At 41.0% G+C, this 27213-nt stretch overlaps 1 protein-coding gene across 6 annotated transcripts; it reads right to left on the reverse strand.

Moving 5' to 3' along the window:
* Positions 1-1522: 1522 nt before the first annotated feature.
* Positions 1523-27109, reverse strand: LOC139754769 (major facilitator superfamily domain-containing protein 6-like). 6 transcript variants are annotated; one of them, XM_071672548.1, is made up of 8 exons: positions 26934-27109; positions 23074-23178; positions 6377-6961; positions 5678-5946; positions 5009-5183; positions 4444-4683; positions 3697-3855; positions 1523-3415 (listed from the first exon to the last, which is right to left on the reverse strand). In XM_071672548.1, the coding sequence occupies exons 3-8, from the start codon at positions 6939-6941 to the stop codon at positions 3309-3311; spliced, it is 1515 nt and encodes a 504-aa protein (XP_071528649.1). In that variant the 5' UTR covers positions 6942-6961; positions 23074-23178; positions 26934-27109; the 3' UTR covers positions 1523-3308. The 6 variants fall into 6 exon arrangements, 3 of the variants coding, with proteins under 3 accessions (XP_071528649.1, XP_071528650.1, XP_071528648.1); XR_011713948.1 differs by lacking the exons at positions 23074-23178; positions 26934-27109 and adding an exon at positions 9408-9589 and having other exon boundaries at positions 3697-3871; positions 4444-4615; XR_011713949.1 differs by lacking the exons at positions 23074-23178; positions 26934-27109 and adding an exon at positions 9408-9587 and having other exon boundaries at positions 4444-4615.
* Between the last annotated feature and the right edge of the window lie 104 nt (positions 27110-27213).

Here is a 27213-nt window from a genome sequence, read left to right on the forward strand (position 1 = left end):
AAAAAAAAAACAAGAGGGGAGGATTTCCAGCCCCCCGCTCCCTCCCCTTTTAGTCGCTTTCTACGACACGCAGGGAATACGTGGGAAGTATTCTTTCTCCCCTATCCCAAGGGATAATATATATATATATATATATATATATATATATATATATATATATATATATATATATATATATATATATATTCTAGTGACTTTCATTTAACACTATGTTGAACATGATAATCATTCCAGCAGTGACAATGTACACATAATGTTCTAATCAAATATCGAATATACAATGAACTTTAGATGATTTTTTTTTAGAAAAAAATTAATTTCAAGGTTTGGGTACGATCATGATTCATACCTAAGTTGACCATACTACCACAAGGACATCTGGGGTCAGAATGTATGCGGTCTTCGACTAAACCTGAACACCTGAAGATGGTGTTGAATATTATACGGGTGTTGGAGGTAGCGATACGTTGATAGCCTTAAATGACCCTAGCAATGGTTAAGTCAACCCTAAACGAGCCATCTATGGATAAGAGAGACTGTTTCCATCTTCTGTTTTCGCAATTCTCCTTAATATCGGTAAGTTATGAGTTGTTATTTTCACAACTGACTGATGTAAATATCCTGTATGTAATACATTCTCAAAAAATGGCACATAGTGAGGATATTTTCTCTTATTCATATACCTCCGCGTTGTACAGTTAGGTCTGGTAAAATGCTATCTGCTGGCTGTGTGAGCCTGCTGGGAAATGACCGGTGTAGACCCCGTTGTTCACCAACGTGAGACGAAGGGTATTCGAGTACATAATATTCGAATAGTCATTTCCATATATAATATATATATATATATATTATATATATATATATATATATATATATATATATATATATATATATATATATATATATATCAAGTATTCATTCTCGGTAGTATTGATTTCAGTAAGTGTGCTAGTATAGTAATGTATTTATTTTGACGAAGTAATTGATTATTGTATTGGAGTTATGAAAGTGGTTAAGAGGCTTTTTTTCATTTGAGGCCGCTGATGTTGCAAAGTTGAATTCTGGTGTTATCATTATTGTTCATGGGTCTCCTGCTAGTAGTCTCGTACTATTGATAATGGGTACCGTGATACTGTAGCCATAAAAAGTTGTTTGTCTGTCACGAGTCACATAAGTTTTCATTTTATTTTCTTACTCTCCCATTGTCCTTCACTCAATTTCTCAACTCACTTCTTCCAAGTAATAGTTTCTGTAGACACCATTGAACACCTGTGCGTCTAGGTTTTCAAATCCAGCTACTCCCCCGGATTACTTTCGGAATCTACCTCTACCTAAGCAACTCGAATTTGGATTACTTTTTTTTTTATTACTGTGGTATACTATTTCGAAAATATACTTGAGGAAAAGTAATCCCGATTCGAGGTACTCAGAAATCCCGAAAGAATCTCCTTAAAAAGAATATGATGAAATATTCCATCAATCATTCACTTTTTTTTTAAAGGCTCCTCAAAGAATACACTGGTTATGTAAATAATATTTATTTAAAAAAAATAAATAGCCACTTTTGATGGCCTTTGCCCAGTAGTTACATCATTTATGTATATGGCTGGAGAGCTTGTTCTGCCAAGTAAATATTTTGTATCGAATATTCCATTACATACATTTATATACATAAGACACATGATTATATGTAGAATACACATAACAGGATTTCTTTTCTACTTAACCTTGAAAGATGACGTACCTGTAGTCATGTAGTTGCTGAACATCACATTTTGCAAGCACTATATGATGCAAGACTGAATCAATGTTCCCTCGCTGCAATGCTGTGTGTATAGCATACACTCTCTCATGTACATGTATAGCATACACTCTCTCATGTATATGTATAGCATACACTCTCTCATGTATATGTTGATAACCACGAGGAAAAGCGTATTAAAAGCACGATCGCGTTTGCCAAGTTCATTTTGAATCTCTATGTATGTTCTAGACCATGGAATATTTTGCCAAATCTCCCTCGTATCAGGACGGCTAAAAGTGGTTCGAAAACGAAATTAAATCCTCTGTATCTTTGCAAAACCTCCTTATTTGCGCTTTACTGCTGTGCATGTCTACTGAGACTAATGAAGAGATGTTTGTTTAAATCCTTAACCATGGCGTTATTACCCATGGATATGATAGCCACAAATATCTAAGGGCAATTTAGTGCTGTCGGATAGGTGAAGTGCCCGATTTTAAGATTCATAATAAACGTAAAAAACTGAGGATCACTCGCTTGAGTACATGGGCGCACAAGAAACCAGTATTCAATACATTAAACATGCACATGTTTATTGACAAATGGATTATCATTTCTTTTTGTATTGATAATTAGCTTTAAACAGAAAATATATATTTTAGTCTGTAGACAATGATGGTTCTTCGTTGGTCTGGGAGTGAAAAACTGAGTTTTTCACTCGAGCTGCCCCGTCTTCTTAACCTTGTACATATGTATCATGTCTATACACCCTTGTCTTGAGTGATCCAGACTCGGATATTGAGAGCAATAACGCCAAACATCTGCCATCAGGTCAAAGGTACACCGTAATACCAAGTGGGACCTTCGACACAAGCGAAGCACCGCAATCAGCATTACTTACCAGTGGTTGCACCTGGACAACATAAACTCATATGAACATATTTGCCATTAAGATATTCTGAACAGTTTAGAATCATTATCACCCTTGTGAAATTTCCCTAAAGGGAGATTCATATGACGAAATGATGGGACCGATTTTCCCTCCGCTTTCAGCTACACCGCGAACGAATGGTCACGTATGACCTGTGGACACGTCCAACTTCCTCGTTGAGACAGGAGCCTTTTCAGGATGAAAGGAATTCCTGGGGTAGGAGGTAAGATGTATATACATATATATATATTTACATATATTCATCCTAACTTACCTCATATGTTGATCAGTCCCCGAGGAGAGCATAAACAGCTGGGTTAGCTGTAAAGCTGACTGTTTCCTGGGCCTACGCAGAGGCCTCCACAAGACTGGTTAATGATTCACGAGGAACTTAGACACTGGATATTGTTCGCCAGGACCCTCGGGAGATGAGTTAGGGCACCTGCAAGATGCGGGCTTTCGAAGCACAGCCTTGAAGACCTACAGAAGGCAGAATCGCACTTCAGAAAACCCATGGAAGACTATCCCGTAGGACGCTAAGCGCCCCTTTGACTCTTCCCCGCTCGCAGATGATAAGTCGAGTCCTCCTGGGAGGTTTCCTGAGATAACAAAAGACATATCAATGTCTCGAGGTATCTACACATCTTCGTAGAGTGCCTCTCTGGCTGGGTCAGGGGCCTGGTCAGCAGTGGTGTCGTCGTGGCCTGAGGAAACGGTACTTGTCGCTACGTACCCTGTGTCCCCTTGGAGGGAAAAGAAACGAAAACTGCATTAACCTTTCATCTATTTACCTTGATATTCATATATGAAAATACCAAATAATCCGTGTTTTTCACTAAAAATGACAAGTGTCTTCAGAGCTTTTGAAATCACGTTTCATGCATTTTGAAATGTAACATTTTTTTAACAATATGAGGTTGGATCACGTACAGAGGAGTAAAACAAAAAAAATAAAAAGAGGAAGCACCGTGTACTGCACTTAAAAACCGACCTAAAATCAGGAAAGTCAACATGGTTTATGTACCTAGAATCCTTTTGGGGCTGGAGAATTCCCAAATGAGAAAATGAAGGAGGCCGAAGACAATGCCGTAAGCAATGTCAAAGAGGCCTATGGCAAGGAAGGTACGCGATCCGCCCAGATGGTGGAAGAGTGTTCCGCCCAGGAACCCGGCTGTCGATGATCCTGTCGGGACAAAAACCTAATACCATCATTATGAAATAATGAAATAATAAGTTATCAAGTCATGGTCATCTTAATATAATGACATATTATTATTTCAGAATCTTTCTATTTTCTTTTGTTTACAGTATGAGCGAGTAAACAAGACCTAACGTCCTTTACTTTCAATATAAAGTTGAGTTTAATCCACTGAGATTAGTAATCTGACACTAAATTCATTCGTTATTAGGGAATTAATATTGTTTCGACTTGTACGTATTGCAATAAATTTGAATAAGAAATGAAACAGGAGCGTTTGTAGAGAAAAAATGCCTAAAATCAAGTTATACAGACATACAAAGTTATAACCGAGTGAATGGGACAAATTGATGAAACTTTCTTAAAACTATGTTTGCTCTAGCTCTAACTGCACGATAATTGCTAAGTTAGTGCATGCAATTGAGTATATTGTTCTTTAGGTAATAAAGTTTATACATTCAAAGACGTTTTCCACACAACTTGAGTTTTCCTTATAATGTTATTTTCCTTATAATGTTAATAGCAATTTTCTTCACACATGATCGCGAAACCAAAAATTTCAGTCAACCGTACCAAGTGAGAAGCAGGACTTGACGATGCTTTGCACAGTAGCCTGGGCTCCTGGTGGTGCGATGCTGCTGGCGTGGGAAACCATGACCGTGTAGAAGAGGCTGTGAGTGGGGCCATTGAGGAATTCGATGGGCAGGAACAACCAGGGGTTGGTGACGAACGAGTAGAGGCACATCTGCAGGGAAATGGTAGCCAGCGAGATTGCCAACACGGACGTGGGTCCTAGACGTTGAATGATCATCCCTGCCCAAATAAACGAGTCATGCACAATAATTCATATGACATTCTTTATGCATAAACTGATAAGGTAGATAAGTGCATTAGTAAAATCCCATATAACTAACGTTGCCATAACGAAAAGTTTTCAAGATAAGATTCATAGCCTATCTGTAACTTTAAAGGATCAATAACCTCTCTGGACAAGATAAATCCTTCTGTAGAAAGTTGCTTTAGCGCACCATAAGGATTTTGGTTTGAAAAACTATCTAGCTGTTGACTCTTATCAAATCCAAGAACATTTCTATCCTGCTAACTGGAGGTCGAGCTAAACTGCTCCGTCTAAACACACCTGAGAGGAAGAGGAATGGCACCTCCCCACCGAAGTTCTCGATGGCCATATTCAATCCCTGGAGGATCTTGAGGGCTGAGAACTGAGGGTCCCAGGCCATGGCTACGTCCTCCACCAGCATCAGCTTGAAAACCCACATCATTCCTAGCGACACTCCCATCATGAACACCGTTAGCTGCAACCAACAGGAGCCCATAGAATAAACGTCATGTTGTTATCACTTCCTGAGATTCAAGCTGGGAATAATTAAGTGAAAAGTGTTCCTTCACCAATAGACTTTTGACATATAATATTCATGGCAAGAGTATTAACAACGGTTAAGTCCTACTGTTGATATTAGGGAAAGTGGCGAGAATTTAGCATCCGCTAAATGCAAGTTAATTACTATTGCTGATGTTAAGGTAAAGTGGCGAGAATTTAGCATCAGTTATGTACAAACTGAAATTATTACCGCTGACGTTAAGGAAAAGTGGCGAGAAGTTGGTATAGGTTAAGTGCAACCTAATCATTGTTGCTGATGTTAGGGGAAAGTGGCGAGAAGTTGGTGTAGGTTAAGTGCAACCTAATTATTTTTGCTGATGTTGGGGGAAAGTTGCGAGAAATTAGTATAAGTGCTACCTGATTATCATTGCTGATGTTAGGGGAAAGTGTTACCTTCAGTTCACTAACCAGAAAGACAAGCGTTTCGGGCTGGGCGAGTGTGCTGCCCACGTCTCCCAGTCTCACTCTCTTCCCCTTGGTGTTGGGTATCTTCAGCCTGGCCACGACCACGAAGTCTAGCGACATCAGAACCAGGCTTGTGATGACGGACGGCAGGTAATCCTTCTGCGGGAGGCCTCTGGAGTACAGATCCACCAAGGCGCCAGAGCAGATGGCCGTGAAACCCATACCGATGGTTCCCCACAGCCGTTGCTGCCCAAACTTGTGCCTCTCCGAGCCTGTCATATGGAATATGACATTTGACCAACACCCCAACACAAGATAAAGTTAAGCTAGCCATCGACAAAAACTAAAACAAGGAACATTATGTATGAACGACCAGCTTCAGCCATTCTCACTGACCACTACACTTGAAGATGACTTGATGGATTGAAATTTTAACGTTGAGACAACCTCCCCAACTATATAAAGAAGAAATACATAAGACTAATCCAACGTATTTTGCGTTTTGTTAAATCAATGACAGCACAACCGCAATGTTACTCATCAATGTTCTCTTTATACTGTTTTTACATCTGAAGGTGATATGTGATATCCTAACTTAAACCCTTGAACATGACGGTAAGTTGATAAGGATTATGCCATCATACCCGAGCCGTATTGTCGAGCTCAAGGCCGTACTTTCATATCACTTACGTAGGATCTTACCAAGGATTTGGAAGCAGACGGCGTCGGTGATGGTGACACAGGTACTAATGCCCATCTGTTCTATCATAAGGGAGAAGAAGATGAGCCAGAACGTCGGGTTGTAGACTAGGTCAGCGAAGCTGGCGTCCTCTTGGGGCGCGGCTTCCAGTCCAAGCAACACCTTGGGGTTGGAGGGTAGGGCTTGGCCCTCCGCTACAATCATCTCCTGGTCTATCAGGAATGTGTAATCATCATCCGAACCAGAGGATTTCAGCGACTGTTTGATGTGGTTTACTTCGGCGGTGAGGTTTAGGTGAGACGTCGCATTTCCGAGAGTAGTGAGGTTCTGGGTCGGGTGAGGAGGAACCACCTGGGCCACGGATAGCTCCGGGATCCAGTATATAAAGGAGATGCCCATCGTGAGCGCGGTGATGCTTCCCAGGAAGACGGTACGATGCGCCCTCAGGTAGTCGGCCAGGGTGCCCGAGATGCTGTTGGTGATGAGCCCAACCATGGGCAGCACCGTCCACAGGACACCCAACACCTGGGCAGACACGCCCTTCTGTCGCACCATCAGGGGCAGCATCAAAGTCAGCGGGGCTGTACCTGCAGGAATAAAGAAGAAATTTTAGGATAGAAGACGACGGCTCTGTCCAAAGGTTGCCACACAAGCTTAGTCAAATTCTACCAACTATTCCACCGAATTAGAGAATATATATTTGTGCTCAGAAATCATAAGGTGCTTTCCCTATAAATGATCAAGTTACTGTTTACAATCCAGACAAGATAGAGCCTTTATTAAGGATGATATACGAATATCTTTATTGCGAAAAGTAGGCCTAAAAGTTAGGGCAGGGATTAGCGAAAATTATATTGCTTAGATTGCTAGAGGTTGTCATGTAATAACAATCAGTTAGCGTTTCCCAGTTCCATCCTCACGTATTTTCACTCATCTCCAGCAAGAACGACGAAATGTCCTCGACGAAATGCCTAGTTTATATTGTTTTCGCAATCATTCTTACTCATCGTAAGTCTTACAAAAGGCAGATTGTTAAGAACGTGAAAACCTCTTACTACATACGTCACTAGTCGAACCTTGGTATAACGGCCACTCTGCCTGAGGTGTGTATCTGTGAATCGTCCTTGTAACTGTTACTGGGCGTCGTGCATCTCTTAATCTTAGATGGGTAAATTAATCCTCCAAAAATGTCAATTGTTACAGATGTCGTAGCGATTTGATATATACGCTTGTTTGAAGATCGTTTAGGGCGGACTGCACTTACTTGTTTTACCAGCGTATAAAATCTTAACTTCGGCGAAGTTGGATCATAATGAGAGCCATTTCGTCCAAGAACTCTCTCCATATGAGTCCATACTTTCCCTGCTACTGACTGTAGCGCAGTTTAAAGCTGCGTGAGACCTTGGAGAATGGCACCGTTAATAACTGTAGTCACCACAACGAGAATAATAAACAAAACTTTAATCACTGGATACAGCTTTATAGATATATAAAATGTGCAAGCGAGATGCAAAAAAGAAAGAAATCATGCTGCAGTCCTTAAAGACAATTACCATAGAAAGAGTAATACGTAATGGTAAACTAACTAAACCGACCAACTTTATAGAAAATACATACTTTTTGATGGTTAGAAAACTAACTCGTAATAGGGGTGTCTTTGAAGTCCATAAGTATTAGCAAACATGATTATTAAACACGTCGCACCTTCAGACACAAAAACTTTATGGATTTACATTAGTTCCAGATGATTGTAAACACCTGTTCATTGTTTTGGAAAGCACTCAAACAACCCTTAAGCCACAGGCAATTCTACTTTTCCCATCCCTTATCTTTATAGCGAGGAACCACTGTAATCTTACTGCTCCAGCGGTCACTATGGCATAATAAGGGTAAAACTGGCTCAGCACTAAATGCCATGTGTATAGCTTCCACTACGTTGTCATTATTTTTCTAACATGATTTAAGTTTCGAGAGCTTCTTGTTTGTTTGTACACCGTCCATGTAAACATTGGGGATATTTACCGTTTTCCGATTGCTGTTATCCTTCAAATTTTTCATTAAAGTAGCTTGAATAAAAAAATATATATATAATGTGGTATGGGAACTAAATAGATTTTATTTTTTCTTGCTACTCAGCCCCATACGTTTTCATATGGGAACTAAATAGATTTTATTTTTTCTTGCTACTCAGCCCCATACGTTTTCATGTCACTTCGGCCGAGGGGATATGTGAGCTACTGAGTTCCAAGGCTTCGAGGTGTAAGGGGAAGAAACAGATATCAAAACGGCCACATACACTATGTGGGTGCAACAGCTTGTCGAGTGGTCTAGCTGATGACGGGGGTCACACAGCAGCCACCTCTCGGGAGCCAACACTAACATTAGAGCTGTACAAAAGAAAAGTGAAGCAAAATTCTGCGAGATGTTACACCAAACAAGGACGGATCAATCCTTTGTATAAACAGAACAATAACTTAGAAGAGAAGACTTCACGGCATCTAAAGAGGAGTACCAGTCTGAAGCAGACAGGCATTTGTGTAATGCTACGTTTCCAAGATAGGTTAGATGTGTGTCTGCGGTAATGGTAATAACGTTGTGAGTCTGCGGTAATGGTAATAACGTCTGTGAGTCTGCGGTAATGGTAATAACGTCTGTGAGTCTGCGGTATTGGTAATAACGTCTGTGAGTCTGCGGTATTGGTAATAACGTCTGTGAGTCTGCGGTATTGGTAAACGTCTGTGAGTCTGCGGTAATAATAATGTCTGTGAGTCTGCGGTAATGGTAATAACGTCTGTGAGTCTGCGGTATTGGTAATAACGTCTGTGAGTCTGCAGTATTGGTAATAACGTCTATTCAACCTTCACCATTGCCAATAAGTGATCAGTAACCTATACAATGGCCGTAATTCGCGGATTATAACCGTGGGCTTGGGAATCATCAGTGTCTTCGTAGGACGTCATTGAGCGGCGCCTAAGGTTGGGTAACATAGCGCCACGGTAAGGCAAGATGCGCAACACAGCCTAGTATCATTACCTGCATATCTAAGGAAGTAGTGGGTCTTTATGGGCAGCAATTTTTTGTTGATCCCCATTATCACTTGAGTTCGTTACAAGAGACGTCACACAAACTCTGATGTTTCCCGCTGTTGGAGGTTCAGCGATATTCCCACGTTGACTTAAAAGCCTTAATCTTGTTCTCAAGGGTTAACTACGCTCTCCTACTCGTTTTAGTGCCTGGAGGTCTTTCAGGAACCAGTCTTGGGGCCTGCTCCAAAGTTGCAGTCTTGGCGCCTGTTTGTTTGCAAGTAGGATGGATTCAGTTGACGTGAACTCCAAAGTTGTAGACTTGGCGTCTGTTCGTCAAGTAGGATGGATTCAGTTGACGTGAACTCCAAAAAAAAAAATCAGTTGACGTGAAGCTCCAAAGTTGCAGTCTTGGTGGGTAGCGTGGCCCTCACGTGTGAGGCTTCCAGCTTGTAAACCGTTCTGTGTGTGAATGGCGCACGGACTTGGTATCCCGCCTCACTTAAACCTTGGCAACCCATGCCTTGCTTCTCCCCCCCCCCCCCTCTCTCTCTCTCTCTCTCTCTGCCCATCCCCAAACACAGGCGTAACCCATCCATAACAATGACAGGCTATGACACGCTGCCTTCACTAAATACAACTCCAACACCAGCCTAAAAATCCACCAGTCTTCACCGTACGATCGCCAGAAGGAACGAAGGTAGGCTTGGCCACGATAGATAGGACTACACTACCCTTGTACTAGAAAACTAGGCGTCAGCAACTGATGCGGGGAAGTAAATGCTTGCGTTACGCCCAGCTAGTGGCTACTGCCAGAATCATTACCTGTCTAGGACATCCCCTGCTCCAGAGAGCTAGGCGTCAGCAGTTGATGCAGTTAAAAAAAAAAAAAAAAATGCTAGCATTAGTGGTTATCATTATCAGACTGCAACTGTTCATATACCAGCCAAGAAATAATGCAAGAAATGCAATTGTCACACTCATTTTCTCTCTGTCATGTGCAATGCACAGAAACCACAGCTCCCCATCCAGGCCCCACAGACCTTTTCATGGTTTACCCCGGACGCTGCACATGCCCTGTTTCGGTCCAGTGCCTACGTATGTATAATGTTAAAATTACCTGATCACTTTTTTCATATTTCCTTAATTTTTCTTCAAGTTGTCAAATTTTTCATTTCAAATGGAGGTTGTGTAAGATGCCTCCAAAGTATACTTCATCACTGTCTCAACGTATACTTGTATAAAAAAGCGATAGTGCGCTGTGAACAAGACACCTTAACATCGCAGGAGCACCAATTCTCAAGGAACAGCAACCAATACTCGACAACCAGAACACGGGCCAAGACAGAGGACGACAGCTACACGCCCCAACATTCCATAACATAGTGAGCATGCAGCGCTACGTGCAAGTCCGCCTGCTTGTATTACCCACCCTCGCCGTACCAAAGATATACTAGAAAAGAAAGATTCAGAGAAAATCTGATAGTACGATCAGTTATCTAACCAATTCAACGATGTGTTACTAGAACTGCCACCAATATATTATTATCATTATTATTATTATTATCATTATTATAGCTGATCGACGTTTCTCGCATTAGTAAGGTTGCGCCAGGAAACAGACGAAGAAAGACCCATCCACTCATAGACATACGCACATTCACGTATATATATATATATATATATATATATATATATATATATATATATATATATATATATATATATACCTCGCAAACGCGGGAGACAGCGACAAAGCAAAAAAAAAATATATATATTATATATATATATATATATATATAATATGACCTGACTTTTTCTTTTTTTATTTACTTGCTCGAAAATCAGAAAGTACTTTCCCTTGTCTCTCGTTATTTCCCATTCATTAACACTTCCGTATTACAGTTTAGGCTCCGTCTCGATGTGGACTTGTGTATGTGAGTGGGGCCTCCAACCGACATTCTTTACATCACCTCACAGCAACGATCTCTGCCAAGTCTCCTACCAAAGCTGTGAAGGCGCGACATTTGCTCTTTGTTGCTAGGTTCGTGAAGGAGTCTTAAAAGTTGGCTTTTTGTTTTTCTTTTGCCGCTTATACTTTCACGATGACGACCTCGGCAGTTGATTAGGCCCGAAGCCAGCCGACAACTGATAAAGGAATGGCATATGTTGACACGATAGGACTCACATGTTCTTACGTGTTGAAGTAAGCCTCCCCTCCTGTCTTAATTTTTTTCCCAATCGACGGAACAAAGGAAGGAGCTATGGCCAAATTCAAACAGCTATGGTTGAATATAAGCAGCATATAGAGCTATGGCTCAATATAAGCAGCATAAACAGCTATGGCTCAATATAAGCAGCATAAACAGCTATGGCTCAATATAAACAGCATAAACAGCTGTGGCTCAATATAAACAACAATGACTCAATGTAAACAGCATAAACAGCTATGGCCCAATATAAACAGTATAAAGAGCAATGGCTAACTATAAACAGCTATGGCTCAACATATACTGCTATAAATCGCTATAAACTGCATAAACGGCTGTGGCTCAGTGACAGGGGTAGTAACTATGGCTCTGTAGAATTAATTGGCATTTGACAGAGGGCATCCTCGACCGTGACACTGGCTTTCGTTTCTCTCAGTTCATCACAGATGCAGCCGCCTGTAACCACCCTCGGCCTGGTTGCCAACCAACACCAACCCAAATATATCTTCAGGGGCTTCGGCACGTCCAAGACAACCCGACCCTGGTGAAGTGTAATTTCAGCGGGCATGGGCTAACGCAACCCCCCCAAACACACACTCACACTAATGAAACGTAACTGATCAATGCAGAAATGATTCAACAATTGTGGCTACCGAGGCGTTCCTGCCTTCCTCAATCATTATATGAGAACTTGAAACTATTCTAATTGTGGATCATCAGCCCTTCGAGGCCTCATTCATTCCACTGAAACATCATGTCACACTTTAACAGGGATGCAAAACCAGGAGTGTGGCAGTGAGAACCTCTCTAGTGATTCCCCTCCGGTAGTCGTTGAGGACAGTTGTATTTTAACAATACTGCGAGGCCTAGCAATATACCAGCTTCAACTGGCTCGACATTCGAAGGCAAATCTCTACTACTTCGTGTTTACATCTTTACCCCGTAAGTAACAACCTCATTACCCCGTGTGTAACAACCTCATTACCCCGTGTGTAACAAACTCATTCAATATTTCGTCTTACTCTAAACCCTCGACAGTACTGTATGATCTTGAGTATAACACTCAAGTGCATCCCCTGCTGTTATGCAGAATACGTCATGTGTTTTTTTTCTTATCATCCTCACAACTTTCGTCCATTATTCCCGGCCGTCAGATCTCCCCAGACAGTGTGGAGGCAACATACAAGACACGTGTCTCTACCCTGTGGGTACTTCTGAGGTGGCTGACCCGCAGAAGGAGCCTTCAGGTACGGGGTCCCCACCCTGGCTATCGAGGCCACAGAGGACAAGGGTTAGGAGAACATGTACTGGGTCGGAATGGAGACAGGGCGTTCGCAAGGACAGCCAGGAGGGTGTGTGTATTCAAAGTTTTGACCGTCTTAGGAGAGGCGAGTTATGACAGAATGGGAGTGGTCGGGCGAGGTGTGTTGGTGTGGCATCTTGGCGCTGAGGGGCCCCAACCCCACAACTCCTCCGAGACTGCATGGTGCCAGCACCCTTAGTCTTTTGCTGGCCCAGTATATTATGCAATGAGCGTTTCGCTGCTTATCTTGAGGTGAAAGATGGTTCCAGATGCGATTCGCTGCAGTCTTTCCCTTACTTTTATGACCAGTGGGAACTGGACGGACCGGCCAGCCCTTTTGTAACTAGTTTTGTGGCGACGCCCTTCTGGTCTAGCTCTAAAGCCCTTCTCGCCCGCAGACACAGTCCAAGTGTGGTGCTTACGGTGACGTCAAAGCTGGTGTGTCCAACTAGGGGGAAGAGGACTCGGGTGTCTGTTGGACCTCACCACCTCCAGGAGTCATAATTCTCATCATCTGGTTAGTGTTATCCTCAACTAGACCTCGACATGCGGGGTATGAGACAGTTTCTTTCCCCATCTCTCTCTCTCTCTCGAAAGTTCCCTTCATCCCTCTCCTTTGACGGCTCTTGTAATTACACCTTTTGACTCGGTGGACCTATGAATCGTACTGGGACAGAAACATCCAGGTCAGCCGTTGCTTCTCCCTCAGACCGAGTAAAGAGTTCTTAGAAATCAGCCAATGCACGAAGATGACCCACATGTAATACCATTTAATGTGACATTACGATGGCCAGGAAGGAGTAGCCAAGCCCCACGGAGCTACATTGAGGAAATCTGAGAAAGCTGTTTGAAAAACAATATTAGTGTTGGGTTAACTGTATATTCTACAAATATCTTTAACTCTTTTGCACAGTGCACCGTACCATATTATAGTTCTTTTTTTTGTGGTATCCAAAGGAGAATGTTGTATCTGCCATATACTGGATATGTTTGTTAGAATTATGCAATACCAGGAGCGATAAACATCATTTTTTTTTCATGAGGAGAAATGTAAGCCAAGACATGGCACGGTTTTGTTGTTCTGTACGCGCATGGAATAAATTCTGATCCTGCATATAAATGACACGACAAAGCTCTGCCCTCCCTTGTTTTCCGCAATCACTATGACCTAACAAATATAAATGGACATATTTTCACTTCCTCCAAAACTGGTATATGTATCTTCCCTCGTCTCTTCTTCCCTTTCATAGTCCTATCTATTTCTCAGTTAAGGCCAGGCCTTGATGTGGTCTACTGTCCATGAGTAAAGCCTCCAAACGTAAAAATAATAAAAAAAAGTTTTTTTTAGTTATATGTAAATACCACTTAAGGGTAAGTTGGGTGGAAGTAGGCTATAGCCCACAACCAGTTGTTCTGATGGTAATGCATGATAGGCTAGGGTGAGAGTACCATACATAGCACTGTATATTTGTGTACAGATTTTTAAAATCAATATCAAAGCTATTTTTTTTTTAGCAAAGGAAGGAAAGTAAATGGTAGGCTACTTATGGTGCTGTGTGAGAGACTATTATATTTTATAAAGGTGAACCTAGCATGGTTTTCATATATACATAATGAGAGTCATTGAGATGAATTTCCACAGAAACAAAGTAGTTCTACAACAGCATTAAAGAATATTCAAAAAGCATAATGCATTGATAATGGGTAAGAGACGTTCAAAGTGACAAGAAGATAAATAGAGGAGTGTGGAAATGGCACAGAAGTTTTATTCATAGCCGAACATGTGTGAGGAGGCAGAGCCAGTGGCTCATGTTAGCCAAAGATGGGTTATGTCCCAATGACTGTTTAGTGTCATTGGAGACTGGGGTCTGAGGGGAGGTTTTGTAACTGGAGGTACAAACAGAAGGACCACACTAAAGAGGGACAGATGGGAATGGATGAGAGGGAATCCGAGTTGAAAGTGTACAAAAATATAAATCTCAAAAGTTCATGGACTTCGAAAAGTGATAAGAATGTTAGATTTGGTAATGGATAGTGAAAGGCATAGCAGGTGATCTTAATCTCTAATAATCTAAGAATGGTTCTCAGTGAAGACTGGGACCAGATGTGAGATATCTGAGAAGGCGATTTTAATCATAATACATTGCAACGTCATGTCCGACTGTAGATCCAGGAACGTGCAAGTAATTAATGGCCAGGGATTGTCTTTGCTGAAGTTGCCTGTTCTCTTTAATTTCATATATGTTTTACCTGTCAACCGTCAGGTTTAAAATATGTCAAGGCAGGATTACACATAGCCTTGCCCACGATTGATGGAAAGTCTTACAGTAATTTTCAAGAATCTACAAAATTACAGATTGAGTGAAGGAAAACTAATAATGGTATTGTGCTGAAAATGAAGAGGGAAAAACTAGTATTCAAGTTTCGGGAACCATCTATTAAATTGCGTCGGAGTGACTGCTTAAAGGGAAGCTAAACACAGCTTCAAATGTACAACCTGGTATTTCATTGCCATGGAAAAACATGGTTAGGTTAAGGGGTAAGACAGTTAGATTAGATGACAAACTTAACCTTACGTAGCCTAGAACATTACGTGGGTGAGGACGTATCTTCAGGTGATCCGAAAAATGATATATAGTTACCTTGATGTCAGAGGCAAAATACGGAAAAGAGCAAACAGAAGTGGACAAAGGACATATGGGTTTAATTTTGATTATTGTATTCGTAAGAGATGAAAAACAGTGATTACCTACGATAACATTATCTGTAATTTCTTAACAAAGAAGCGCACGATAAAAAATATAATTACCCACAAGAACATTATCTGTAATTATTGAACAGATTTCAAGCACCAGTCGCTGACCTATTCGAGGGGTGCTTAAGAGCACGTTATCCTAAGACTCCTAAAGATTACTTGTCTCAAAACGCCCCAAAGCAACATATGGTGTACCCCAGTTTGGGCTCTGCTGCCCTCCCTCGTCCCCACACATCCAACCAACCTGTGTGCCCGTCTTTCTAGTCTGATGTAACATTACTTCACAATTTTTCGCGAGCGATAACGCTAACGTAACTCCTACTTGGGGCAGACGGCCATTCTCTGTGGCCGTCAGCTTTTCAACTTTGTGACGAGTGTTGCCCTAATTTGTTCTGCATGTAGGGATATACGAAGCGCTGCATATCTTTATGATATCATAATGGCTTTGTAAGATCTGTGAACGAAACGAAAGGGGACTTATCATTACTGGGAATGCATGATCATTGTCCACGCTGACAAAAGTCCAGTAAAATGGTTCTCTAACCTAACCGATAGGAAGTCCTGGAAAATTGTTCTCTTGCCTAGCCGACAACTAAGACCTGGAAAATTGTTCTCTAACCTAGCTGCTTACAACAAAGTCCTGGAAAAAAAAATCGAGCCTACCAGGCAAAATGTTCTGTAAAATTGTTATCGAGCCTAACAGACACAAAATCCTGTACAACTCTCGTCCCGCCGCTACGTAGCAGGGAATGTCACTTTCCTTAATTGGGCCACTTCACCATACTGCCTTGTCATGGTGGTATTATCTTTTCATCAACATGTTTTTCTGCATGAGAACTGGTATCTGAAGTACGTTCACATATGTACACGTGTATCTGTTCTCGTGGTAAATAACATACATAAAAATGCGCCACAATATCATTTACATCCAGGCGTTGCAGTGAGATTCTTGTCAAAATTGAATAAGTAGATGGTTGCCTTGTCTATGAACCTATTACCTAAAGTGGCGTTACCAAAAGATAAGGTTCATGTCCACGACAAAAGCCGTAAGCTATAAATATGCACCCTCACTCTCACGAAGTGGTTATTCCACGAGAGTGGAGGTCAACTGAGTGCGGTGGTTTACGGTGATATATATGCATGACTCGCAGCAGCATCCTCCCGTTGCAGCACCATCTCAAAAACATATATATATTTTTTGGGGTTTGTTTTCAGTTCATTTATGGCCTTGAGATATTGCTACCAAAAAAAGGTAATTATTCTCGATAAAAAGCATATCTAACGCAAGGGGCGACCGTGTCATATCTTCTCTCGAGGAGTTGCAGTCTGTTAATAATAATTTGAGACGGTCGAATCAGTGGAGCTGTCAGCCAGGCTGGACATTCTGGAATCCATTCCGAGTCAACACCGCGACACAGATAATGCCCAACACCAAGTCAAGGTAGACTGCCTCACACACTGGCTTGCAGGTTGCAAAGATGGCAGATTCACAGCCATTGCTCAGTCTGTTATGCCGAGAGAAAACAGCTACATCGTACTTGGGAGCGTATTGACAACCCAGCCTAACACTAAAATTTTTTTTTTCTTCTTTTAATACTTGCAATGTGCGGCCTGGGACTTGGTGAACATGCCAAAATTCTCAGATTTACCCTGCGCAAGTCTGCCTCTGCAGAGAGCGAAATTACAATCACTGAATCCTTGGGCCCGCCCCACTAACTGCGTTAGGACAGCTTGCGTGACACCAATTGTCAACTCCTTAGCTGCCCCCGTCGTCTCAGCTTTATCTTCCAATCATTCTATCTTATCATTGCACCTATATATAAAAAAGGTAATGTTATGATGTTCCCATCATCTAAAATCCTACTTAAAATATAATAAAATACTGCTTTTTAGAGATTCCATGCCTGTACTGCAGCTACCATCTTCCCTCCTTACCATCTCTTCTTCGTGTTATCCTTGCTCTGTATTTAAAATAATTACACATTACTTTTAATTTAGTTCTGAATTGTCTTACTATTCCATCATCGACGTTATTTCTCAATGCTATCTTTGCTGTCTCTAAAAATACCACCACATCCAGACGTCTTCACATTTTTCTTCATAAAGTCTCGCATTTAACATATCTCGCTACACATTTTAGTCTCATCTACACAGATATACGGGGTAATACGCGTTTCGAGCAGATGTAAATACTATTTTAACTTGATTTATCGCGAATGAAGAGCTGAGCAACTCCTGGATCCTTCAGTAAACCTAATATAAACGTCAATGTCATACCATCCTTCAGTAAACCTAATATAAACGTCAATGTCATACCAACCTGAGACCTAAAATAATCCTGAAATCTAAATCTGTTTTGTACCGGTTATCTTGGGGTCCTCTCTCTCTCTCTCTCTCTCTCTCTCTCTCTCTCTCCTCTCTCTCTCTCTCTCTCTCTCTCTCTCAGTTTGTAAAGAAGTAAACAGAAATATTCGAAGTATGTTTCTCGTGCATGGAGGTGCTTGCCCTAGTTGACAACAGAGAACCTATTCCCAGCCCGAGCTGCTAGGGGAATATAACCCGACTCCCTCTCCCACAATCTCCCAGCCTAACTAGCAACATGACAAGATACTGACATAGGGGATTAAAAAAAATAAACATTTGAACCTGAGAGAGAGAGAGAGAGAGAGAGAGAGAGAGAGAGAAGAGAGAGAGAGAGAGAGAGAGAGAGGAGAGAGAGAGAGAGACTACGATAACGGTACAAAACAGATTTAGATTTCAGGATTTAGGTCTGTGGTTGGTATGGCATTGACGTTTATATTAGGTTTACTGTAGGATGCAGGGGTTGCTCAGCTCTTCATTCGCGATAAATCAAGTTAAAATAGTCATTACATCTGCTCGAAACGCATGTTACGCCGTATATCTGTGTAGATGAGAGCCTAGAATGTGTAGCGAGATATGTTGAATGTGAAGACGTTTGGATGTGGTGGTATTTTTACAGACAGCAAAGATAGCACTGAGAAATAACGCTGATGGTGGAATAGTAAGACAGTTCAGAACTTTATATAAAGTAATGCGTAATGATTTTAAATACAGAGTAAGGATAACAGACGAAAAAGAGATGGTAAGGAGGGAAGATGGTTGCTGTAGTACAGAAATAGAATCTCTAAAAAGCAGTATTTTATGATCTTTTATGCAGGATTTTAGATAATAGGGACATCATAGCATTATCTTTTTTCTATGTACAATGATTATAATGAAGTAGTGAACGAGATGATCGATAAGACAGAATGACTGAAAGATAAAGCTAAGACGACGTGGGTAGCTGAGGAGTTGTCAATTGCTGTCACGTATTTACAATGACCTCGAATTGTGACGCTGATATATGCCAGCTGTCAGTGTTAAGTTTACCGCGTGAAAGTCTTGCCAATCTCACACAAGAAGTCATTATTTCTACGAGTTTAGGCTACACGGTTCCATCTGCCAATTCAGCATTCATATACAGATCGGATCCAAAAATCTGCGTCTGTCTTCGAAGTTCAATGAAGTATGATTCCCTTCTGTTACAGCAGTCTTTCTGTAGAATCACTGGCTTATGGTATGAGTGTGTAAGGATTTAACTGCTACCTGAAGCTGAATGCCATTAGGTGTGAATACATACTGTAACTTTTTATACTAGACTGACTCATGGAGCCAGCACTTCTGGGGAGGGTTGGGCGGTTGTGGGGAGGGAATAATTAGCGTTCGCTCTGCTTCTAACTGGATAAAACTAGTCTTCCCCAGTTCACGCTGGCTCTTGCCCCTCAGGACGTTGTTAGTTCGTTTCTCAGCCTATCTTTACGTTTAGGGGCATCTTTTGAGGGATTCTCAATACTGGGGTAAAATTTCACATGAGCCCAATCATTCAAGAGCATGATTAATAACTGCGATGGTAAAACGCTCACAAGGAAATACCACAGTATTAAAAATAAGCCTCAAATGACTTAGTTTCTTGGGACAAAAATGGCTTTTTGCTCTTAGGTATCTAAGAAAAAGGAAGACTTACTGGGAGGGACTTGCCCTATAATTAAACTAAAAGATGTCATGTTTTCATATGAACTTCAAATTATCAGTGTCAACCTTATAGAATAATCAGATATAACCTGAGTGAAGACGACGATGGCAGTAAGAGAGGAACCCAAACACTAGTAGCCTAGTTTCTAAGAGCCTTACAAGACGGAAGGGCACCGCTCAAAGTATCACCTCGGGAATTCATTTCCTGAATAGAATTAAAATAATTTGCGTTCCATACGGATTTTTCTTTCTTTCTGAAGAAGCATTAGCGTTTTTACCTTTTAATAACATACTTATATATCTTTGCCCTTTACAGTGTCTCCTGAGAAAAACAAATGCATCATGCATCGTTTGCGGTAATTATTTCATTTGAAACGGGGTTTCCAAACCTGCAACCTAGCCAAATGGCAGTTCTGCAAACTTACACGAAATCTCTACTTACGCTGATTGTGCTATATATATATATATATATATATATATATATATATATATATATATATATATATATACATAAAACTACATGCACGCTTACATACTTGCTCGCCTTCATCCATTCCGATGCCACCCCACCCCCCAGGAGACAGCACAAATGCATGAAGGAAATGAGAAAAAATAACATACATTCTCTTTTCTTCCCCGACATTCGATCGCGACCCCCTGCGTCAATGAGGCAGCGACAGGAAAGAGATGGAGAAAGATCACATCTGTTCACACTCATTCTCTAGCTGTCATGTGTAATGCATCTTCATAGTTCCCTATAACAACCTGGCCCCACAGACCTTACCATGGTTTACTCCGGATGTTTCACGTGTCCTGGTTCAGTCCACTGACAGCACGTCGACCGCAGTACACCACATCGTTCCAATTCACTCAAACCTGTGCATTGCCTTTTAACCTCATGCATGTTCAGGCCACGATCGCTCAAAATCTTGTTCACTCCATCCTTCCATCTGTAATTGCTCTCCCTATTCTCCTTGTTCCCTCCACTTGACATATATCCTCTTTCTCAACCTTTTCTCACTCACTCTCTCCATATATCCAAGCTATTTCAACACAATCTCTACTAATCTGCCAAACCTATTTTATTCCTACACATCTCTCTCACCTTAAATCACTTGATCAAACTACCTCACACCACATGTCATTTCCAATACATCCACCCTCCCCGCACAACCATATAATACTGCTGGAACTACTATACCTCACTTCCGCTTCCATATATCAATACTACTACTACTACTACTAATATATAATAATAATAATAATAATAATAATAATAATAATAATAGCAGAGCAGAAGCGACAACACCGTGCACGCCAAGTAGTAGTAGTGTTCCCACACTTCCTACCTAATTACACAACACTGACACTAACACTCGTAGAAGAGTAAGGCTGTCGTGACCTTGGATACAAAACGTGTGTACATTAGTCAACTTCTCACTATGCTGCCCAGCTCAGATTGTTCATTCCTGAAAACATTAGCAAACACACGCCTCAATTTGCATGTAACGTCCAGCAGCATTTAACTTTTTTTCTTTTCTTTCATACTATTCGCCATTTCCCGCATTAGCGAGGTAGCGTTAAGAACAGAGGATTGGGCCTTAGAGGGAATATCCTCACCTGGCCCCCTTCTCTGTTCCTTCTCTTGGAAAAAAAAAAAAAAAAAAAGAGAGGGGAGGATTTCCAGCCACCCGCTCCTTCCCCTATCAGTCGCCTTCTACGACACGAAGGGAATACGTGGGAAGTATTCTTTCTCCCCTATTCCCTATAAATAACCTGGAACTGAAAGAAACCATTATGATTTTTAAAATAGTCCTTGAAAAAATTGACATGTAGACACGAAGGGAATACGTGGGAAGTATTCTTTCTCCCCTATTCCCTATAAATAACCTGGAGCTGAAAGAAACCATTGATTTTTAAAATAGTCCTTGAAAAAATTGACATGTAACTGTAATCTCATCTAAATGACCTGTATTCCATTTTTCAGTTAACACTTAAGCCCGGTGCACTTGAAACCAGAAAATGGGTAAACAATGGCCTTGATGCGAATGATAATGAGGGATTGGTTAAACAACCTCAGGATATGCTTCTAACCTTTCAGTGCAGCTCCAATCATAAAAGACCAAATGTAAGCTAGATTAAAGTGCTAGACTGAATATTATGCTAGGTTAGAGTGTCAGATGCATGAAATATTAGGCTTAGTTAGAATACCAGATGAAGATTAGGGTAAGTTAAAGAGCCAGAGAGCATTAAACAAGGTGTCATAATTTTCTTATAACTAGTTTGGCTAAATCAAAGTGCCAGTGAATATCAGGCTAGATTTAAGAGCCAAGTGAATATTAGAGTAGGTTAAAGAACCATGCTAGGATAGGTTAAAGAGTCAGGCTAGCTAGGTTAGAGTGCCAGGCTGAATATCAGGTTATATTAAAGAGCCAGACCAAGTACTTAGCAAGGTAAGTGTCATAACTTTAAAGGGAAAGAATGCCTTTTGTTCTGGCCAACTTGGTACTGATTTCTGCTTACAAAATGTAACTGTATCAACTGCTTTAGCTACCAAAGTTTGCACAGAGTAAAGCAATTATTTTTGGAATTTTAAGTGTTTCATTGGAACTTCCTTGAATAACATACAACACCAATTATTAACAATTATTAAAAAGTGGAGATGAGGGTAAAACCACATGAAATTAGCTTGGACAATATATGGAAGTACTGAAAAGGGAAAAAAAGAGCATCAAGTGATTTCTACAGTTGGTTTGCTGCAGTCAAATTGTCTCTAATGGAAACAAAAGTGAATTTGATCCAGACATTGAATCCAGGACAGAGTACAAGGAGCGTCTGCAACATTACTTCTTGGCGAAGGATATAAACAACAGTCATGAAAAATGTGTTGACAGTAATATCGTGTAGGACCCAAGTCCTACCTAATACTTAGAAGTTAATGATAAATTGATTTTTTAAGAACTCTATGAAGTGTTACCTAAACATCATGAGCCAATGCTGTCAGACACAGTAGCAAGATTAGAATTCCAATACCCAAGCAACCAGGAGAGTGTTGCTCAGTACAGTCAAGGTTGAATGGGGGGTCTAGATACTGCCAAAATTGTAGCCTTAATAATCATGGCTCAACATTGTTATTATTCATTTTACAATTCCATCACTAACCTCCTTCTAAAATCCACCAACTATGTAGAAACTTTAAAACATTCAAAAGGCAGTCAGGTAGCATTCATTTTCCTGTTCTCAAACATTACCACCATCCTCTAAAAAACCACTACACTCGCATTACATCTGTCTCTCATACACCTGATTTTTCATCATGGACACTGAGTAATACACCAAACAAAAACATATCTTGATAATACTGATCAATTCTAACCTTAGTGCGAAGCAAATATTCTTGCAATATGCTGGCATGAACATGCAGTGTTGCAGTCAAGTCGTAAGGTAACCAGTTTTTTGTAGAGTTAAATATGGGACATCCCTTGAGGAGTGAAAAGAAAAAAAAAATCAGTTACCAAACCTTGCCACTGGTGTAAGAAAACAAATTAAAATTTTTTTTGCTCCCTACATCCTGTAGAACAATGGTGCTATCAAACCTTCAACACAGGATTTAGCTTTAGTTGGTAGTAAAAATATATAGTTGTCATGTGTAATGCACTGAAACCACAGCTCCCTTTCCACATCCAGGCCCCATATAACTTTCCATGGTTTACCCCAGACTCTTCACATGCCCTGGTTCAATCCAGTGACAGCATGTCGACTCCAGTATACCACATTATTCCAATTCTCTTTTCCTTACAAGCCTTTCACCCTCCTGTATGTTCAGGCCCCGATCGATCAAAATCTTTTTCACTCCATCTTTCCACCTCCAATTTGGTCTCCCACTTCTCCTCGTTCCCTCCACCTCTGACACATATATCCTCTTTGTCAATCTTTCCTCACTCATTCTCTCCATGTGACCAGACCATTTGAATACGCCCTCTTTTGCTCTCTCAACCACACTCTTTTTATTACCACACATCTCTCTTCCTCTTTCTTTACTTTCTCAATCAAACCACCTCACACCACATATTGTCCTCAAACATCTCATTTCCAACACATTCACTCTCCTCCGCACAACCCTACCTAAACCCCATGCCTCACAACCATATAACATTGTTGGAACCACTATTCCTTCAAACATATCCATTTTTGCACTCCGAGATAACGTTCTTGCCTTCCACACATTCTTCAATGCTCCCAGAACCTTCGCCCCCTCCCCCACTGTGACTCACTTCTGCTTCCATGGTTCCATCTGCTGCTAAATCCACTCCCAGATATCTAAATCACTTCACTACCTCCAGTTTTTCTCCATTCAAACTCACCTCCCAATTAACTTGTCCCTCAACCCTACTGGACCTAATAACCTTGCTCTCATTCACATTTACTGTCAGCTTTCTTCTTTCACACACTTTATCAAACTCAGTCCCTAGCTTCTGCAGTTTCTCACCCAAATTAGCCACCAGCGCTGTATCATCAGCAAACAACATCTGACTCACTTCCCAAGCTCTCTCATCCACAACAGATTGCATATTTGCCCCTCTCTCCAACTCTTGCATTCACCTCCCTAACAACCCCATCCATACACAAATTAAACAACCATGGAGAAATCATGCACCCCTGCCGCAAACCGACATTCACTGGGAACCAATCATTTTCCTCTCTTCCTACTCATACACATGCCTTACATCCTCAATAAAAACTTTTCACAGCTTCTAGCAACTTGCCTCCCACACCATATACTCTTAATACCTTCCACAGAGCATTTCTATCAACTCTTGTCATATGCCTTCTCCAGATCCATAAATGCTACATACAAATCCATCTGGTTTTCTAAGTATTTATTCATACTCTAAGTATATATAAATATATGTTATATGGTTGCAAGGCATGGGCTACAGATAGAGTTGTGCAGAGGAGGGTGGACAAGCTGGAAATGAGATGTTTGAGGACAACATATGGTGTGAGGTGGTTTGATTGAGTAAGTAATGAAAGGGTAAGAGAGATCTGTGGTAATAAAAAGAGTGTGGTTGAGAGAGCAGAAGAGGGTGTTTTGAAGTGTTTTGGTCACATGGAGAGAATGAGTGAGGATAGATTGACAAAGAGGATATATGTGTCAGAGGTGGAGGGAACGAGAAGTGGGAGACCAAATTGGAGGTGGAAAGATGGAGTGAAAAAGATTTTGAGTGATCAGGGCCTGAACATGCAGGAAGGTGAAAAGCGTGCAAGGAATAGAGTGAATTGGAACGATGTGGTATACCGGGGTCGACGTAATGTCAATGGATTGAACCAGGGTATGTGAAGTGTCTGGGGTAAACCATGGAAAGTTTTGTGGGCCTGGATGTGCAAAGGGAGCTGTGGTTTCAGTGCATTATACATGATAGCTAGAGAATGAATGTGAACGAATATGGCTTTTGTTGTCTTTTCCTAGCGCTACCTCGTGCACATGGTGGGGGAAGGGGCTGACGGAGTGGCGACGGGAATGAATAAGGGCAGACAGTATGAATTATGTACATGTGTATATATGTATATGTCTGTGTGTGTATATATATGTATACATTGAGATGTATAGGTATGTATATTTGCATGTGTGGATGTGTATGTATATACATGTGTATGTGGGTGGGTTGGGCCACTCTTTCGTCTGTTTCCTTGCATTACCTTGCTGACGCGGGAGACAGCAACAAAGTAATATAAATAAATAAATAAATAAATATTTACAATTACACCAAAAACTAGTGCTAGTCTCATACATTAGATATTATTCACCAACTTTTAGTGACAATCCTTTGAAATAGCTGTCAAACGGTCAAAGTAAGTTGTCAACAAACTAATTTCAAATATCCTCAGTAGAAATATGATGATATTCCATATGTGGGAGATAATATATGAAGGGCATTGTATAATTAGTGCTTAGATAAGCTAGATGTGACTCTTTCGACTTTCCCTATTCAAGAGTGATTATTTATAGTTCTTAATAATACCTGACCCTTGCTATTTACAAATGTAAGCTTGCCCCCACCTGCAACTCCCTCAAGGGAGTGGCCACAGCAAATGTCTCCATAGCCAGTGAACTCGAGTGCTGTTCCTCAGACCTTAAGCACCTTACCCTTAATAAGCCACTGACATAAGGCAACTCTGGTGCAGTTTGTAGAGGTTCCTACTTAATGTTCCTACTAACTATATCTATGTTATGTTCCTACATACTACTTCTACCTAATGCTCATATCTACAGTTCTCATTTTTCCAAAAGGCAGGGGAAACGTGCAGTTCTCCCCACACGAATATCTAGAATTGTCAAGAATGAATTGTGAGAGTTAATGCTGTCAGGTTTTATGTATGACAAGAAAAGATTTTATATTTGTGGACAGAATGCCAATGGACCACATGTGGGTGAAGCAGACCAAAAAGACAAATCCCTCAAAGCAAACACCTGATCCGTGCATCCTCTATCATTCTAGAAACCAATTCTTCCTCCCTAATGCCATCACTCTCCCATACTACTTCCCAGGTGTAGTCAATAATCTATGTCTCTGATCCCTGTTCCCTTCAGGGAACTCACACAAGGGGATGACCACAGCAAAAGAGTCGCCGTGATTGGTTAACTCCAGTGCAACTTTGTAGCCTTTGGTGCCTTATCTTTATCATGCCAATGACAGAGGGCAACTCTCATGCAGTGTCTCTAGAAGCTCCTACCCACCCAAGGTTCCTACCAAGTATAGCCTAATGTTCCATCCTACTCCTACCTAATGTTCCTACCTGCTACTTTTACCTAATGTGTCTACTTAATGTTCCTGTGTAATCTTTTTACCTACTTCTTCCATCTACTGCTCCAACCATTTTGCCAAAAGGCAGGACTAGTGCACAGCACTCACCAAAGGAAAATCTAGCAACAATGAATGAGTTGTGTGACATGTGCTGTCAAGAGTTATATGTGACAAGGGCAGATTGTACGATCATGTACTGAATGCCAGCAGTCCACATATGGGTGAGACAGAAAGAAACATAGGTACCTGGGTCAGAGGAGTGCCACTTGACAACCACTGAAGTACTGGATTACTACACAGCCATAACTAACCCTCACAATACCCAGGATGGTAGTAGCAGTAATATACCTCCCTTGTCAGTGGCTGCCTACCAACTAACTAAACAATCTTGCACCTCTTTAATTTAGACACTAACTTTTGTCCCCCTTACCTGTATACAATGGCACTAAACTGGTACTCCACCAATCCTCAGGCACCTCACTTCTCCACTCCTGACCGGAACACAGTCCTGAAGCTGCAGGAGCCTCATAAAAGGGGTTCTGGGGTTGTATAATGAAATCAAATCATACAATAATGAAATGACAGTTTCCATAATGTCTCTAACAAGTAATTGTTTTTACCCTTAGTTGACAAGGTAAATATAGCTGTTAAATACATGCAGAACAGGTTAATTTTTACTGACAACAAATAAGTACTGCAGCCTTTAAAGC

This window comes from Panulirus ornatus, chromosome 17, assembly GCF_036320965.1.
Source record: "Panulirus ornatus isolate Po-2019 chromosome 17, ASM3632096v1, whole genome shotgun sequence".
NCBI classification, from domain to species: domain Eukaryota; kingdom Metazoa; phylum Arthropoda; class Malacostraca; order Decapoda; family Palinuridae; genus Panulirus; species Panulirus ornatus.